The 20,293-nt window shown below is 35.9% G+C and overlaps 1 protein-coding gene across 2 annotated transcripts in view; it reads right to left on the bottom strand.

Annotated features, from left to right (window-relative positions):
- Positions 1 to 6,707: 6,707 nt before the first annotated feature.
- The window catches only part of LOC5569255 (myelin transcription factor 1), a 48,135-nt gene continuing 34,549 nt past the window's right edge, over positions 6,708 to 20,293 (bottom strand). Inside the window, exons 4-7 of one of the 2 annotated variants that reach the window (XM_021845717.1) lie at positions 8,153 to 8,347; positions 8,001 to 8,066; positions 7,633 to 7,931; positions 6,708 to 7,562 (exon numbers count right to left, since the gene is read on the bottom strand). In XM_021845717.1, the coding sequence (XP_021701409.1) occupies positions 7,147 to 7,562; positions 7,633 to 7,931; positions 8,001 to 8,066; positions 8,153 to 8,347 (976 nt within the window). In that variant the 3' untranslated portion in view covers positions 6,708 to 7,146. The remainder of the gene's footprint in view (positions 7,563 to 7,632; positions 7,932 to 8,000; positions 8,067 to 8,152; positions 8,348 to 20,293) is intronic. The other variant, XM_001658348.2, reaches the window with a different exon arrangement.

Genomic DNA, 20,293 nt, shown 5'->3' with positions numbered 1-20,293 from the left:
ACCAGCTTGAGTTGTCAGAGCGCTAGTGATTCGGAAGCTATCCTTAAACCGGAATCGCTGGATCGATTTCATCACTCCACCGGTCAGTATCGAAGCATGTAGAAACGCGTAGCCGGAGAAGGCTAGCTCCACTGTTGGGGACTAGGCCGAGTAACATCGATTGTCCTAAACCAGTTTTGGGTCGTCGAGGCGCCAGTCAACCGGAATCGCTGGACCGACCTCGGCATTCAACTAGTCCACCAGGAGAGCTCGAAAAGTAGCAGCGAAGAACGAGTCATCGAAGAGTAGCAAAGTGCACATGAGCGTCCAGTAGAAGTTCAACAGGGCGCTGACGTGAAGCCAGCACATGAGTAGAACACGTCGTTACACAGGGGGGTTGCCCATTTCGCATAAAGTCGTTTCGCATGAAGTGGTTCCATATAAGCACAGGTAGCATTTTAAAGAAGGCATATGTTTGATAAAAATCTTGTACTTGACGCACCGCAGGATAGCAGGGTTTAATGTGAGAGCTTTTCGTGTGTACATAGACTGTTTTCGCGCCTAGACTGAAAGCTTGCTAGCGTTTGTGAAGAGGTGAAAGGTACAGTCGATAAAAGAAAGAATGCAACTGAATGGAATGCATGAATGAACATGCAACAGTCCACTAACAGGCTTCGTGAAGTGATGTTCTCGCGAAGAAATCGAAGTACCTAAATAAAGTTAGTTATCTTGAAAATCAACCCACGCGTTTACAGTTCAACTTAATTCCAATCCGGTAAAAATCCAAATCCCCTGAGCTGTCTTCGGAACAGCATATAATTATCATTACGTCAAATGCCCATTATGCCAAACGTCCGTATGTGAATCGCCCTTATGCGAAATGTGAGTGTTTCAAAAAGTACATTAACTTGAAATCGTTGTCGTTAACTAGCGGAGTTTATTATACAAATAATATTTTTGAATACAGTTATTAAACTCAAATGAAAAAAAAAATTGTTTCCAACAGATAATATGCAATTAAAATACATTCATAGCTACTCTTAAATTGGAAGTAAAAACATTGAGTTCTTACGTTTAAACTTAAAACATTAAGTATGTGAATATCAATAACTTTGTCAAATCCGCTGGTCACGTTACATGTTTTTTTTTTCTGATGATATCATGAACTCAGGGATTGAGTTCTGATAAAAATTGAGAGAATCTCTCATTTATCGTTTTCCGTAACAACTATGATCCGTAACACTTCATAAGAACCTGTTTATCATCATTGAACCAATGTTGGCTGAGCAGTCTTCAGGGAATTAAAATAGCTAATTTTTGATTTTTTTCCGACGTTTCGGTCCGTTTGGGACTTTTTTCAAGGGTTCTAAAATTTTAATGTTATAATCAATTTTAAAGTTTTACATGTAATTTAAAGTCAAAATTAATTACCAATCACTACGGTTTTCTAGTCAAGATGGCTTTGCTAAACGTCTGAATTGGAAGAATTTAAGTTAACATTCATTTGTCATGTTTTTTCCGTCCTACACTGTACTCACATCGATTGAGTCCGACCGGTTCTGAACCATCGTGGGGCGGACAATCTCCTACCTAGCGAGCGGTCTGGAATTCGGTGTCCTATATTTAGATCTTCCACCATTACTTTTAAGGTTATAGGTGTCATCTATTGTTTGGCAATGACAAACTGTATTCATTTGCTTAAATCTTTGGAATAATGCAAAAGTATTGAGTTTGTGTCTATAATTGACTCAATTCCATATTCGTACACAAAACAAAAAAGAAATACACAACATTCAAAACTAATTTCAAATGGACTAGATGATTGCTTAAGTCCTTCGTTGTATTGTTCAGATGTAGTAGAGTACATTTGGTAAATTTATAAGCGTACATATATGAAACTTAAGTAAATTTAAGAAAAATACCACTTTTCCCATGTTTTTTGGTAAAATTTTCGGTAAGTCGAACAATAACTTACATTTTTTTCAACATCACTTCCTTAAGAATGATTACTGCGAATATTACACAAGTTTCAAAAATATATAATCAGTTTTAGAGTAGCTAGGAGTGTATATCGACAACTTATACTTTTGGATCTTAAGCAATATAACAATTATAACAAATCCAAAACCAAAAATTTTAGTAAATTTCTCTCAGTTTGGCTCCTAAATGTATATACATAATTAATAGTTAATGTTCCTATCAAAACATTGCGTAATTATTGTTTTAAATTTACATTTCACTACCAAACATGATTATAGAGATAAGAATAAATATTATTGCCATAACCGCAACACAAACGTTTTTTTTTTAAATGATGAAAACAACAGGATATATTCTAGTAAAAAGTATATCAATGCTCTCTGCTCGTTCAAGTTATTGTGTATTTTCCTTATAAAATCAATAAATTGCAAAACAGGATGCTATTTTGAATATAATTTGAAATTTGAAATTCAAAGATAATTGAATATTGCCATACCATCAATATGTGGAGGTATGTACAGCGTAGTTTAGGGTACTTTGTTGTAAAACGAAGTTCGTAATTCAAATTCTTTTTACAGACAATTTCAAAATGAACATCTACCTGTTGTTTAGAATGAAAATTTGGTTTACATTGATGAAAAATATCATTTTAGAAGAGTTTTGAAGTTATGGCAAAACAATTTTCTAAACTCAAAAGGGATAAAATCACTTTATGATTTCTGTAAACTGTTTACATTTTAACTATATTTCTATCAGAACTCACGAATATAATTAGTAGATTGGATCCAATGACAAAAATGAAAGTTATTGTTCGAATTATTGGATTTAATAGCAAAAATAATTAGAAAACTGTCATTTCTTATAATTTTACCTAAATTTTATATATGTCAGCTAATTAATTGTCCAAATGTACTTCACTACATTTGAACATCATAATAAAGCACTTCAGCAATCAATTAGAGCATTTAAATTTAGTTTTTAATGTTGTACGCTTGAATTTTGATATGTGTACGAATATGGAATTGAGTGAATTTTAGACATCAATTCAATACTTTTTCATTAATCCAAAGATGAACATAAATGGAAACAGTTTGTGATTGGCAAATAATAGATGACACCTATTACCTTCAATGTGGATAAAGTATTTTAAATTCAATACATCATTTCACAGTTTTTTACTTACTTGATGTGAAAATAGTATCCTGTACGAATATGAAATTGAGCCACTGTAGCTCGAAACCGGGGAGGACTATTTCTATAGGATGTTTGGGGATTATTTATTATGTCAGTAAAATAAAACACCTACCCCTAATGACAAATAAGCGAGAATATGGATTTTACCATCGCTTTTTCTTTGGGACTCTCATTCGCTGGTTTAATTTGTTAATCCTGATCATGGACCGACACAAGTGGAATTTTTTTTCGCTTGCTTTGATTGTGCTGAAATCATATGAGAACAAATTCTACAATGCTTGCATAAACCACATGCTCTGAGCAAGCTTAATTATTTCCTATAATTATATTAAGTAGGAATTGTATGGATAAAACAAATTTTGTTGGCAAATATGCATAAGCAAGAACAGGCTTCGCAAGGATAAAAAAAAACAAGAATACAGAATTCAGAATTATCATGTTTCTTACACGGATTTTAAAATCAACATGATTTTTTTTTTGCGCGCTATTTTTTACACTGTACGGATCTCCCTTGTAAAAACCCCTTAGTGTTGTTTTTATTAATATGCTCCTCTGCGGGTTGACTTGCATCTTGCGGTACCATTCCGTAGGAAATAAACTTCAATTTGAAAATTTAATTTTTTTTTTCGTTGATTTGATCCAGATTAACCCCTCTACCGGCAGCTTCATATTTTACCGCAAAATTCAAATTCAAATCGTTATAACTTTTTTGTTTTTCAATATTATTGCACCATTTTTCCAAAAGTTCTCAAAAAACTCTTCTAGTTTCGAAATCCGTGTCGATATTAATTATTGGTCATCTGGTTTTAAATATATTTCGATGTTCCTTGGGGGACCGACATTTTCCATACAAAATGTCTCTGGCGGCCATTTTGTTCTTGATAAATTTATCAAAAAAAATAAAATGTGGGCTATGTAATGCCAGGTAATAAGGAGCTTCTCTGAAAAAATCATACATATCGGTTCAGTGTTCTTGGAGATATCTGAAAATTACGATATGATGTTTTTTGAAGTTTTTAAGATCTTCATTTGGCCAGCGTGGTTCCAGAATCCTAAATGGAGATTACTTAAAGACGGCTGCTCCAAATTGCTTCATTTTTTCACAACATACTCTCATTAATGTATTGTTCCGAAGAGTGAATATCCGAATACGATTAAAATTCTGTAGCCTGAGATATTAACGGGGGGTTCTAATTACAGGTCGGTCCCCCAAGGAATTTTGGAATACATACAAAACCAGATGACCAATGATCAATATCGACACAGATCCTAAAACTAGAAGAGTTTTTTGAGAGCTTGTGAAAAAATGGTGCAAAAATATTGAAAAACAAAAAAGTTATAACGATTTGAATTTGAATTTTGCGGTAAAAAATGAAGCTGCCGGTATAGGGGTTAAGGGTTTCCATTCAAATAGATAAAACCGCTATTATTATATAATAGTTGACTACGCGAACGACTTGATCAGCTAAAACGCCTCAAAGAAAGACAGCTAGTTAACAGTAAAATTTGATAATACTGCAACCATTTGTACGTTAATCTTAACAAATGACGTAAATTTTACTTCTTCCTAGTTATTTCAGTTAAATAAAAAAATAATAATTATGGAAGATCTGAATGATGAAACAGCTGAATTCTTATGAAATATGTGAATTAAATGTTCATCTCCAGGGTCAAAAACTCTATTCTGCATCTGAAAGTACGGATGCTGCTGCTCAATTGTGAGTGACTCATAACCCGCGGAGTTTTTAAAAATAATCAAAGGAAGATCGTAAAACAACGAAAGCTATCGCCAAAGGCTTTGAACCAAGTTTCCGAATGAAGCATACTGAGCTCAAATCGGTCATAATTTCATTGAGATATAGCTATTTAAAATTTGCTAAGTGTACCTAATTTTTAATTCAAAGCAATCCTATTTTGCTGATAATCCTCGCTTAAGATGCTGCCAAAAACTTGAAAACAAAACTGGTCAACCGCATCCGATTGATTTTGGTGACGGATTCGCGCGTTTTTGTTGCCGGAGAATTTTTTTTTCCCCTGTTTTGGAGCGTTTTGCTGGGTAGTGCTTCGTGAAGCCCAAGCAGGACAGTTCGGTTTTGCGTCGTCCGATTGATTTTGCTGACGGATTCGCCGCGTGTTTTCGTCGCCGGAGATTTTTTTTCACCTGTTTTGGAGCGTCTTGCTGGGTACGTATTTGGGAAGGCCCAAGCAAGACGGTTTATTTTCGGGACGCCAAGAAGTTTTGCTGTCAGTGTCAGTTTTGTGTTCAGTCGAGAATGGATTACCAACTGGTGAGTTCGTTTCATGCTTATGATAACACATATTTTCTTGAAAGCGTAACTTTTATGTAATATTAAAACAAACTTTGTATGGTTCGTTACTATATTTGTCGGCATTATGCTTTTTTCTTATACAATTTGAATATACATATATTTTTCTCTTTTTGACATTATTAAAAATTATTTATTAAAAAAATCTTTTGAATTGTTCGACATTGTGAATGTTGACGTATTTTCTAAAACTTCTACCATATCGAGACAAAATGCACAGTAATACTCATATGTAATTTTCAAACAAACTATGTATGGTTCGTCACTACAAGTGTCGGCATTATTCCTGTTTCATATAAGTTAAAATATATACATGTAATTTTCAGTTTTCGTCATTAATAAAAACGTCTTTTGAATTGTTCGACATTTATAGATGTTGACGTATTTTTTCCAAAAACTTCTCGAGACAAAAATACAAATCTAGCTTTAAATACAAGTCGTATATTTCCCCCTTGTCCATGGATCGCATCACGACCAGAGGTGACTCCCAGATCTTTTCCTCCCTCACTAATAAACACCCTTCCCGTGGTGATTGTGGAGATGCAGAGGTATTCTCGGTCTCTAGAAGCAACAATCATTACACCCTAACATTCCTTCCCCATCCCAACTGACTGTAAGGACTTGGCCGCGCCGTTATTGATCAATAATAATCACTAAAGGGCACAGAAGTCTATGAGAAATGTTAAAAGCGAACAAGTTAATAAAAACTTTCTTCGACCATGCGCCACTGTGCGATGTTTCGATTAACCGTGGCATGGAAATATCTTGGAAGGGATCAATGATGAATAGAAGAAATTATACGATCTACAAGAGCTGCTAACAGTGTTTTTAAGTAGTGGGCGATATGCAAAGTTTTCGGGCGATTACGAGTAAGATCCACGAATATCGCTAGAAATTTCGTCAGTGAATTCTTTATAACTTATTTGTTCATATTTGTACTTACCATTGTCATCATATTTATCTCTCGCAAAAATACGAATATCCATGGAAACTGTTACGCTTTCAGACATTGAGCATTATAAGTTACAGACAAACCTATTTATGTCTTTGTTAAAACATCAGATGAGGATTTCTTTTCTCGTGCCAATGAACAACCGAACCCACATGAAAGTTAGTATCACAAATATGTAATTTTTATTATCGTTATTAAAATTTATAACTGGGTTACATACAATAATGACTTTTTACAATTTTGCTAATGTGTCTGCTGGTTTGGATTTTTTTATCGGAAACTAGCTTTCTTCACAATAATCCTTACAGTTAGCTGACTTTGACGATTTTATTTTCCAATTTACGACGTACTTAAAATAGTAGCATTTTAATAGTGTCCGGTAATGGGTTACTGCTTCTCTATCTTCCTGTTTCATTTTCAAATATTTATAATTAAAATGAGTTCGTATAGCACATTTCAACTAGGTTCACTTCTTTTCATTGTTTCTGTGTGATCTCTAATGGTTTAAGATGTAATCGTTATAACTTCATCCACCGAACTTCAATCGAATGTTCTCGCTTCCCATCACTATACCCTTCAATCGATGTCGGTTTTCGGCTGTCATTTAGTATACAGTGCAAATAGTGTCATTCACTTCCCATTCACGCGTCGAATCCCACACATTCACAATCCCATTCATGCGGAAACTAAAAAGCTCTAACAGGTCAGGAAATTTCATGTGATCCCCCGAGTTCCGATCTCAAGGAGCTTCGGCTCGTTGTTGTTCAGCTGCGATTCCATCGCGTTGATGTTCGACTTCAATCGCAGCATCTGCAGCTCAACGCGGGCATTTTCCCGCTTGAGCTCACTAATTTCCTCGTCTAAGGTGAGAATGTCTTCAGTACCACCGGGTCCGGCGTTGGATTGCGGCTGAGACTGTGCCGGGTTTCCGCTAACTGATCCCGGAATTGAACCGATCCCGCCGGAACCAGGTACCGGACCCGAATCCGAGGGGTGACTGTTCTTCGAGTGATGGTCATCCGAAGAGACGCTTCCGAGGACACCCCCGAGGGACGGTCCCGTTACGATGGCCGATCCTCCGCTAGTGCCAAGCAGGCCATTCTTTGTCGGGTTATAATTCGTTGCCAGGTCTGTCGAAGCAATAGAGATCCAGATCTTTAGGACACACCTACACAATGGGTCAATCTTCGATCAGCTTACCGTTGAAAGATTTCGCTGCCGCCGAGGTCGAGTTCATGAGGACCTCATCGCTGTAGCGTGGCTTCTTGTTTGCCTGCTGGCCGGCGGTAGCTTGGGCTGTCGGGCAACTGGCCGTCGTACGATGGGTACTGAATGTACCATCGATGTGGCCGTTTCCGTCGCAACCCGGTGTCTGACACTGGAACGGTTCGAACTTACCGGCTGCGGCTTGGGCCATCGCTGCTTTCGCTTGCTCGATGGTGCCGCCACTCTCCAGGATATGCATCTTGTTGCGCAACGCTATCGGGCAGCCGGACGCACTGTTGAAGAAACCGACAGACATTGGTAAGGTTTTGAGGGTTTGGTTTGGTTTAGCTTTTGATGACTACCTTCGGTGTGACAGGAACTTGCCCGTGGAGTGGCCGGATCCATCGCAACCCGGAATGGGGCATCTGCTTATGGGAAATGGAATCGACAAGAAGAGAACACACGACACAAATAAATCGATGGAAATAGCCGGAGGGCATTTAGCGGGAATTACCTTAGCGGTTCCGATTCCTGGCCGTCGCGTGGTTTGCTTTTGGGTTTCGACGCTCGGGGACATCCGGAGAGGCTTCGGTGTGAGCTGTAGTTGCCGGTCGCGTGCCCAGAGCCGTCACATCCCGGCGTTGGACATTTCAGTTCTTGTGATTGCGATGGAAATTGGGGCCGATCCAGCCGTTGGTATCCGGTTAGGCTGTTGGAAAGGAGGAATATAATTAAGATTTTGTTGGGGATGAAGCAATCGTTACTCAACAATGTTAATGGTCTTCTATTTGACATTCAAATTTTCGGTCAACTACTAGTCATACACTCCCGTGCAAAAGTTTGGGCTCAGCCCCTTAAAAACATACAGAAGTTTTCCGTCCACATCTCAGTGATTACACGTCCAATTGAAACTCTCTATGGCGCATTCAAAAGGCAATGAGTTATTCTTACTTCGTAGGTATTTTTACGAAAACAGTTTTTGAATTTTGTATACCGTAAAACGGGGTAACTTTGATAGCTTTTTCGAAGAAAACTTGAATATTTATGCATGCTGTTTCAAATAATTTCAATTCATATTTTTGAAACATGTACTGGTATCCTAACTATTGATTCCAGTTGATAGATTTCCAATAGATTTATTCTTAATGGATATATAATTTTTCATATAATCGAAAGTCGGTTTTCTGTTTTGGGGTAACTTTGATAATGGAGCATGACTCGAACAAAATTGAATGAATTACAGAACATTTGTAGGGCGTTGCATATCTGTAGGCGTTTAATGTTATATGGAAATTTCTGACTTAGATTACAAAAATGGTCCCAGTTTGTAAAAATAGTATTCGCTAAGAGTTTTGAGACCGAATTCGAGTTCTACTATAACTAGGCTATCAAGTATAAGTGACGAATTCATTATGACTTCATCAAATAGTGATCGTAGAACAGATTGTTTGAGAGCATTTCAAAATTGCTAAAATCTTCTAAATTTTCCATATTTGCATATAAATCCTCAAATGTACTTGATTCCAACGGAAATAACTTTAACATGAAGTGTCATACTAATACTCTTTACTTTTGCATTAGTTTTGCTTAACAGATTAACAGGAACTTTGTTATTTCGTTTAGTATGTTGAGAGTCTCGCATTATCAAAGTTACCCGCATTATCAAAATTACCCCGTTTTACGGTACTACATTTTTACCTACAGTTGTGACATTAAAAAAAACACACTGAAAAACCAGTAATTCAAGTCATCGTGCAAAAGTTTGGGATCACCTGCGCCGCAAGCAAATCATTTTTTGTTAATATCTCTGCCATTTTGCAACCGATTTCAAAAGTTCATAGCTTTTCAAACGCAAATAATAACACGAACGGTTTGAAAGTTCACAAAATTTTCGTGTTTTAAGTAAATTCAGTTGCACCCAAACTTTTCCATAATGACTTGAATGACTGATTCATTGTTTTTGAATGGTTTTCAGATTTTTCCGTCAAAATTTTGTGAGTGCTCTTCAAAGAATATAAGATTACGATTCTAAAGACACATTGATTTAAAATTTTGGTCGATCCAATGCTAAGAAATTAAGCTATGTTTTTCCAGTATGTTTTCTCAACTCTAATAAAAAATTTAGTATACAAAATTCAAAACTACGAAGTAAGTATAACTCATTGCCTTTTGAATACGCCATAGGCAGTTTCAATTGTACGTGTAAACACAGAGATATGAACAAAACACTTATGTATGTTTTTAGGGGGTAAACCCAAACTTTTTTGGGGCCTTGCTTAGCCGAGTGGTTAGAGTCCATGGCTACAAAGCAAAGCCATGCTGAAGGTGTCTGGGTTCGATTCCCGGTCGGTCCAGGATCTTTTCGTAATGGAAATTTCCTTGACTTCCCTGAGCATAAAGTATCGTCATATCTGCCACACGACATATGAATGTGAAAATGGCAACTTTGACAAAGAAAGCTCTCAGTCAATAACTGTGGAAGTGCTCATTGAACACACTAAGCTGAGAAGCAGTTGTCTCAGTGAGGACGTGATGCCAAGAAGAAGAAGAACCCCAACTTTTGCACGGGAGTGTATGTTGAATATATACGCAAATATGTTATCGAGCTGAATTAACTTTGAGATCTTATTTCCTACAGGGTACTGTAAAATCGGGTGAAATTGATCATTAGGGTGAAATTGATCACCGTGTCAAACGATTTTATTTCTTTCTAATGGAGCACAAATATCTATGTAACCTGCAGTGAATGAACCTTGTTTGTCGAAACTATTGTCGAATTGTGTGTTGTGAAGCTTTTTACGTTAAATAAGGCTTATTTCTTTGGAAAATAATGAAAAATTAAAAATCATGTGCAGTGCAGTATTGACAAACATCCATAAACTTCTAGTTCTAAACAAGGAATTGAACATGGTATAAACCTGAAAGTTTGTGAGGATGCTTGAGATATATCCCCAAACCAGATTTCATCAGTAAAATTCGTACCAACTTGCTCATTTTTTTTTTTTAATAATTCAATTTCTGGTAGATATCACGAAATTCCTTAGGAAATTGCATACATTTAGGCGTTTCCGTGTAATTCATGAAGTTTAACTATACATTATTTCTATAAATATTGTATTGTTAAGAATTTTGCATGCATATTCGGATTCAGGGAGCTCAAATTGATAATGTAGAGTTGTTTTGAATACTAACAATAATCGCATTTACAAGTGATCAATTTCACCCCGAAATGAATTCCCAGATTTTTTATTTTAGAAATATTTCTCTGCACTAAAGTGACATTTGTTAGAAAATTTCGGTACATGAGCCAATAAGGCTCACCTTGGTACTTGTTTTCCTGCATTCAATTGTGTGTCATTGTCAACATTATAGAAAACAGACAAGAAAAACCATGAAAAATGATCAATTTCACCCGAAATTACGGTACCTATTTTCGGCTTAGCTTATTACACATCGATAGTTCGATGTCAGTAATCGAAATATATTTTTGCTCTGTGACCAACAACGTTATTAAAACCTTACAAGATCTATTTTATAAGTTATGGATGATAACAATTAATTTCCGTAATCCGGGGACAAATTGATCACTGGGTGAATTTGATCAGGTCGGTACCAAATAGCATTTCCTTTCAATGATGCCTAATGTTCTGTTGGCAACACAAACCTTCCATGTTTTCTAGTTTATAGATGTCCAATGACGATTTTGAACTATTTTGCCTGATTAAGGTTAGTTTTGCAAAGACATATTAACAGTTTTTGAAAGTGTGAGTAATACTGTTGGAAATGTTGAGACTCAACAATCCGCAGGTGCTAAGCCTATATACAAACTTTGAGTGTTCAAAATGTTGTGTAAGGTTAACCTTTCGGACGTCGGGCGAATTTTTGTAACGAGAGTAGTCGCACGATGTACTTTGTACCACGCGCTTGGTTTTGCGAATATCCCAGGAGCCTGACTACTTAGAGAGATGGCGTCTTCGGCAAAGTTGTTCAGTGGCTCAAGAGCTATCATTGATTGAGTTAGTTGGTTCTTAATTTTGCCAACAGGTGACGCTAGTGAGCATGAAACATTTTTTTTGCAGATCTTAGGATCTTGACCGCTTAAAAAGATGGCATCTCCGGAAAAGTTGTTCAGTAGCTCAAATGCTTCCATTGTTGAATCCTTGAAGTTCGAGATTATGTAAAATAATGTTGGTCCTTGAGCTACGCATCAACTTTGTAGACGATGCCATTTTTCTAAAAGGTCAGAATCCTGAAGTATCCGCGAAACAAAAGTTTCATGTTCACTAGCGCTGGCTGGTGTAAAAATTTTGAATCAACTAGCTCGAACAATGATAGCCCTTAACTTACTGAACAATTTTACCGAAGATGCCATCCTTCTAAATGATCAGGATCCTGAAATATCAGCAGAACAAAAGCAAAAGTTCTATGCCCACTAGTGCCACCTAGCGGTAAAATTCCGAAATAAATGCGGTACCATCAGATAGCGCTCCACCTCCAGAACAACTTTACTGAACTTTGTTGATTTTACCGCATTATAAAGAGCCATACTGTAACAAAAAACTTTCAAGTATTGTTCTTAGGTAGATTTTTGAGGAAAACATTTTGGTTTGGTGTCGATAGATATCTTTGTTGCAAAATGATAGCACATAAATCACAACTGTTGTACAAAGTATAACAGCGCGACAGCCCGAAGGTTAAGTGTGAGCTACTCCATTCATGTTTGAAATCATATAGCATTACAAGCATAGCGTTTTGCTCATAATACAATTTATTCTCGAATAACGTGCTTATTTCTTGAGAAATTGCCTAAATTTAGGCGTTTCAGACAGATTTACAAAGTTAAATTTTGCAATGAAACAAACAAGATACCTACACAAGTTGTAAGAGTTTTGACATAAATTTTCAGATTCAGGATACCAAATTTAGTAGATAAAGATATCTTTTATCCTCCAACCTGCTTTGTTTTATGGTTATAAATTTGACCCCAGTGCGTCATTTGCAATTTATGATATTAAAACTAACTTTATGAAAATGTTTAACCAACCAACGTTGTATTGTAACGAAGTTCACAAGTGGAAATAGCATTCAATAGAAAGGGATGAACTGAATTGATGAATTTTCACGGAAATATTGAAATTTGGTTTCCTCTACTAGGTACTTGTTAATTGAATTCCGACGTTTTTCAACCAATGAAATGATTATACATATTATACCTGCCCTACCTAAATAAGTCTGTGGAACGACGCCCAGCCGTTTGACCGAACGGGTCGATTGGCCGAATTACGAACAAAAACAAATAATCAAATTGCTACAACGCTGATGTGTAAGATTCTCATTGTGGCCCAATAACTGATCCTCTAATTAGTTTGTTATTTTTTATGATGGGACGGGACGTCATGTTTGTCGCTGTATAAGTGCTCCAAAAGAATGATAAAATCAATCCGTTAATTCAGAACGAAGTTATGAACTCGATACATCGAAAAAGATTCTAAGCTGATTGATGATTCGTCTCTGGGTTACCAACGGTGTGCTGGGGTTTCAAGTGTTTTTAATGATTTCATCAGAATTTTTTCCTTCCTTTAATCATAGGCTATTCTTATAAGTTATACTGGTTTCATAGCTGTTGGCAATAATTTAGCTTGTATTCAAATTGGGAACTTTTTCTTCTTTAAGTCATCGGCAGTTCTATTTAGATACACCGTAATCCGGGGTAAAATAGATTAGCGTGGTAACATTGATCGAAATGACTAATCTCGTAAAATGCTCGAATCACCATATATTGATGGAACATTTTCAAAGCATGAATGCTGATTCTCTCTCTTATTTTCATAAGCATAAGGTTTTTGCGAAAATGGCGTTTAGTTCATGCATAAATTTGTCTACTTTTCAGAACAATGATTTCTATAATTATAAATGACGCAAACGAAGATTTAGGCTCCATATAAGATCTGCAAACAATATTAGCAGGAAAATGCGATTGTAAATAAAAATGGCTTCGCCGAAAACGATTCAGTTGTCAAAACTTTCTTAAGATTGTTCAGGTAGGCATAATTAACATATTACCATCAATCATGTAGAATTCTCTTAGGAAATTGCCTACCAATGGGTATTCCGCGGTTTAATGTGTATTTAATTTAAAAAAACTAAATGACTTCTAAGAGTTTGGACTTCATATTCGGCGGGGGCCCATGATTTAAGTAAGTAATGACATTTTCGATATTCCAAACGTTATTTACATGGATGATCAATGTTACCTTATATCAGCAGAATTAAAAAATCACTTAAACAATATTTTAAACATGATTAAATCTTAAAAAAAAACAATATACAGTATAAGTAGATGAAACGAAATGAATTTAGTACTATACCATTTAATTCCACTAGAGTTTGTATCCTTTGACAGATACGCGTATTTCGACCTCAACTGACCGACACTAAAGACGGCCTTACAGTTGAGGTCGAAATACGCGTATCTGTCAAAGGATACAAACTCTAGTGGAATTAAATGGTATAGTACTAAATTCGGTTTTTCATCTACTTATAGGTATTCTACTAAACAGCTCGAAGATTTATTATAATATACAGTATATTGTCACGAGCGGTGAGTATCAGTTTTTGTTTTAAAAATACAAAACTTGCAACATTCAAATTTTGAAACGTAATATTTAGAAAATATGAATCATAAAAACTGATCAATGTTACCCCGAATTACGGTACTGATGTAAAGATTATTTGAATTACACTTGCAATTTTTTTTGTAGGAGATTTTCCCTTCTTTTAATCATAGGCAGTTCTTTTAAGAGAAGTCGAAAACTGTTTTTGTTACTGTCAAACGCTGACTACAAACAGAACATCTGCTGGCAATTTTTACCGCTAACAGAGAAGTGAACAATTGCTTACATTTAGGATCAGTGATGGGAAATGTACTGTCGCAAACATTTACCACCTCGACATTCACATTTTTCTACACGACCATCTAAATCCAAAGCAAACCATGACCATTCAAAACAAAAAAATGTCACGGCTCTTCAAAACTGTAATCTTCTTCTTCCTAACGTTTTTTCAAACCCGAATGCGAAATGACTCGAGCACAGTGGTAACACGATTTTTCCGGTTTTCGGGGTTTTGCATTTTTGCTCGATAAAGGCAGCATGAAATTGAACTTGTTTATATGTATCGCAACGGAATGATTGTGCTCTTGCTATTAAAGCTAAAAGATTTCAATTAATTGAGAACACACGCGAAATATTAGTGATTGAATTATTTAACATTATTTTCAATCATTCGACTCGAGATGGCTGCCCGAAAACGGTCATAGTGGAGAGACAAAAACAGTCAAACAGTATGTGAACCGTTGGCAGCGCAACGCCTGATGGTATTGATGCTGCTGCTGCGTTGTGTTTTGGTTGACTGGCAGAATCGATGAACTATGACAAATTGTGATCACAGTTCCCGAGCCTGTTTAGGATGTTCTTCTTTCAACACTGACTGATTCTTGAACTTACACTAAAAAGCTTATTGATGTTAAATCGATGATGATTTATCCTTCTTTCAGAATAAGCTGAATAATTTCTTCGAAATTCAAATTCATAACAAATGTCCAAATGGAGTTCGGGCAAATGACCCTGTGAAATGTAGTTTCCAGATCTACAATCAAGGAATGACATCTGCGAAACATTTGGTTTATCGAGCAGTGTTAAATGGTTTTAGACGAAAATAATTCAATTATTTGAAGCGATCGCGTTTTGTTTCATATTACAAACAGTTAAGGCCTCATTGAAGTACAACTCATCAAAATTTGCGTTATCAAGATTTCAAAACACTTAACTTTCAAATGATGAGTGAAGATTTTGATTCTGCAACATGAATAATTTTAAATGAATATAAATAAGCAACCTTTTCATGATTCTTATTTCGGACGCTTCAATACTTTTGACTTATATTCCGAACACTTTGATTCGAATTCCGGAAAGCGCAAGCAAATCATAAATGAAAGAATCAAATCATCAATTTAAATCTTCAAACCACTAAAAAGACATCTGAGGCAAATGAACTTTATAAATTTTCATAGATATTTATGGAAAATGTTCAATATAACGAGTCCCGAAAGTCAGATCTCTGAACGGCAAAAACTGAAACATTTCGTGTGAAATCTTTCCCATACAAAGTAGAGTGTCCGAAATTTAAAACTATCCATAATATGAATCAAAACGGTACTAACAGATGAGGAGACTGCAACCACATCTTTTCTTGAGATTGATGGAGGAATGTTGACGGAATAGCGTGAGATAATTAAAAGGTGGAAGCAATACTACGATGAACATCTGAATGACAAGGTGTACAGGATTTAGAGCTACATTGGTACGGTGGATGAGCGCGACAAGCTGACTTCCAAGCAGTCAATCAAAAAAGCCCAAGAACAATAAGGCAACTGGAGAAGATTATTAGAGCGGAACTTATTAAGATGTGACCGAGTAAGTAGACTACCTATTTGCACCCATTAGTAGTCAAGAATTGGGCTATAGAACAGCTACCGCACAAGCTAGTATGTGAGAATAACCGTGCGTTTGTTGTCGTCTTTGGATGCTAGCAATCAGATTTGTCGCTATCAAACTAGTTTCAAGAATGACCATTCGACAAAGAACTATACATCAACATTGCGTTAGATCCCCTTAAGGTGTCACGAATATGAAGTTTCTATGCATCATCTATTCATTGATTTGGTTTTTACAAAAACATGTCATGTATGATAAAAGTCTACAATCAATGGTGTACGGTGTTGAGTGTAGATACTGGGTGCGTTATACGACTTGTTAGAAACACACAAAGAAATTCGACAATTCTACGATTTAAGCTAAATACGTTAAAGACTTATTTGCTGACAGGAAAGCCAATATATCACCAACAAGGAACTACAGTCGAACTACCAACGATGGAAGCATACAGAAACAATCGACGGCGTTGAGTTTAAGGTTGTAGATAAGTTTATTAAACTAAGAACACTTGTGATATTTAATAACAACTGCATCAGTGAAATTAGACATTGATACCAGAATACATGCTTACTCCACAAACCCCTGAGGTGTGGTTCTCGGTTCCTGAGAAGTCTTCTATGGAGAATTCTGTGAAGACTTCTTATGAGATCTCAGTGTAGACCTACGTGGAGACTTGTGTGAAATGCCATGAACCCGAATGCCCCAAATTCCATTTCCTCGCGATTTCCCAGAATTCCCTTAATCACATTAGTCATGCAGGGTGATTGTGCATTCGGAGTAATGGTACGTTTGTCTAAATGGAATTCGGGCTCATTTCATTGGGGGTAATTGGGTAAAATCTTCTATTGAGACCTATGCGAAAATCTATGTAAAGACCGTTGATGGAAAAGGAAATAGGTAAAGATCACTGTGGAGATCTATGCGAAATCCTGTGTAGACACTTCTGTTGAGACCTGCGTAGAGACTTTGATGAAGAGTCCTTCGCGGTGACTTCTTTGTAGACCTCTGTGAAGACTTTGGTGCAGATTTCTGTAGAAATTTCGGTGCAGACCACAACGTTGAACGCTGTGGAACGCAATGTTTGCTGATCCTGAAGCTACCGGTAGGTGTCGGATTCGCCGACTTGTAACGTTGATGGGGGTTGGCATGTTATTGAGAAGATAGGAGATGTTTGCCCTCTGTGGCATGGCCGAAAACTGAAGGGTTTATGGCATTCCATAGAAGTCTTCACTCCAGTCTCCAATTTCACTGTTACAGTTGTTATTAAATGTCACCTATGTACTTAGTTTTACAAACTTATTACCAACTTTAAATTCGACTTTGATAAAAACTTTATGGATAGTAAAGATCTTTGTGGAGACCATTATGGAGACATCTGTTGGAACATCCGTAAAGACCTCCATGAAAAGACCTTTGAGGGGACCTCTTTGTAGACCTCTATGGAGACCACAATGTCGAACGTTGTAGAACGTAATGCAAATGAGTGGTGATTTTGGGGCTACCAGGAGATGTCAAATTAATCGGATTCACCGACGAATAACATTGGTGCAAAATGTTTCACAACTACAAGCGAGTTAGCTCCCATAAGAAGCCGTGTAAATTAGTGACGTAGTTAATTTTGTTTACATTTTTTCTCTTCACTAATCCATAGCCATTGCTTCTTCTTCCACACCTTGGTATATATTCTCGTTGGCGTAGAACAATTTCAAAACAAAAAAATTGGCATGTCTGAAGTTTTGACACAAGAAAGCCGAGATTATCCCCTTTGATTTGCAATTAAAACGAAAATAATCGGTCGGGGTGTCTAGAATATTTCTTTTTCTCAAATTTTAACTGGCTTTGGGAAGTACCTCATAGCCAAAATTTGGAAAATTGTTACTTTAAATTGACTGTGCATATTCAGCGTTAAAAAATCAATTATTAAACTTCGGATCGTCTTGGTATAGTAGTAAGAATACTCGCCATGAATTCCGAGAACTTGAGATCCCATACCCGAGATGAGAAGGTCACTTTACATTAAGGTTATACGTAATGACAACTTCATTTGGAAGGGAAAAAGGAAGTAAAGCCGTCAGTCTCGAGCTAGCTATGGGCTAAAAATTTCGTTCATAACGATAGAAAAAAGGACTTAGAAGCTGGTAAAAATCCTTACAAAAAATACGGAACGTAGTAGCAAGTGGAGAGTTAAGTTGATACAATTAATATTGAAAAAATCGAGATTACTAGTTTCAGCGGTATGTAAGCTGTGTACGTGAATCTCCCAAAGCCCTGATAGCAAAAAATCCATTTAGCAGAAAAAAAAATAAAAAAAAAAATAAAAATACCATGCCCACACAGTTACGGATCACCCACAGTGACGGATCACTTTGGCGTTCAACATCGGATAACTAGCTCAAAACATGAACGTTGACGTAAAACATATTTTTCCCATGTTATACTATTTGTCTTCTATCATTTGTAATGTTAAGCACAACATTAAACCGCTAAATAACGGTGTATTTGACAAATGTTTAGTTGGTACCACACATCTATCATTATATGGTCGTTTTCTGTAAGAAGTGCCGTCAGCATTCATAAGCTCCCACAAGTGGTAAAATTCGAATGTTATAGCATAAAACATGCTTGTTCACTTCTTTTTAGTATGAATTCATTTTTGGAAAACATTTTTCTTGATTGTTGATTCTAAATACCGAGTATTACCACTTCTAACTAGTGATCCATAATATGGATCAGGAAATGATTGTTTACCACGGTTATGGATAACTCCCAAAGAATGTAGATTTCTGCCATTTTAAGCATTGGATTCGACATTTTCAGACAATAGCACTGAGGATAAAACTAATAAAACATCAAGCTTTGTAAATTTCATTTTTTAGCAGACAATAATGGGTGGAAAACTTTGTGTGGAGCGAAAACAGTTCATTTCTCAGTTACTACAACGCAGTATCACAAAAAAAGGGCATTTTACCCTTGTTTCCAGCTCTAACACTGCTATTTTTTGCAGTAATATATGACACATTGCTAACTTTCGCTAAATCATGCAATACAGATGCATTGAGTTGAAAATCTCTTGATTTTGCGCACTGATGCGCAATTTGATCCATAATATGAAAATTGATCCATAATATGGTTTTCAGAAACCGATTAAATTTTTAATTTTTATGCAATCCTATGTAAATATTACACTCAAAACAGTTTACTAACCGAAGTTCCAATTTGAAACGATTCAATTCGTGCTTTTAAATTGCAATTTCACGTTTTCCATGTAGTTTTATTGAATTTTATAGGTTGGACTTCAAACTATTTGATCCATAACTGTGGGGTCATGGTATTTAAAAATTTCGGGTTGAAATTTTACTTTATGCATGAGAGACAGTCAACAATATCAAATAATATAAGACTTATATGCATTTGGAAATTTTGAAACATATACATGGTTTTTATATTTACAGAGAGAGGAATTTTCAAACTTTGGAAGCTCAAGTTTGACATTATTGAAGCATTTTGTGAAAATTTTCTTTTGGTTTCATAGAAATCTTCTATTCAGTTTGTATAAATTTTGTCCTTATTGTTTATTCGTTCAACGTACTAACAACGGTACATTCCAATCTAAATTTCCTCAACATGAATGGAACACAACAAAGTGCATAGTTGAGCTCATCTGGATATAATTGAATAACGAATTAGGTTGTACTAAAAACTCGTCGTTTTGGTTATTTGTTTTTATTTATTGTTTTAAGTCGGAGATGTTTTTTTTTTTAATTTTGTTTAAATCTCGTATAAGATGACTGTGCTGAGCTTTTTAAAATAATCGCGGTAAGTTACCATTCAACATTTTCAAAGATGATTGAATTTATTTATGTTCATGAAAGTTTTATAATTGTCATGATCTATGTTTTCGATGCTATTTAAACTGAATATTTTTAGAACTCAGTACAATCATGGTAAAACTGCTACAAAACTAAACATTTTAGTTATTAGGGTCCCCAAGTAAAGTATCACAAACACTATACACGATTTAACTAAAACAAGAATTCCCTATGCATGAAAACGTTTCGATGCTTTTTGGCATCATTTCCCCTTATTTCCAACGCTAGTTCAACCAGAAAGTATGTGATCATCAGCAGATCTGTTTACTTTTAGGTTATGCAAAAAAAAAA

The sequence above is a fragment of the Aedes aegypti genome, chromosome 1 (genome assembly GCF_002204515.2).
Source record: "Aedes aegypti strain LVP_AGWG chromosome 1, AaegL5.0 Primary Assembly, whole genome shotgun sequence".
NCBI lineage: Eukaryota > Metazoa > Arthropoda > Insecta > Diptera > Culicidae > Aedes > Aedes aegypti.
Note: the sequence above shows the minus strand (reverse complement) of the source record. Positions and strands in the feature narration are given on the sequence as shown.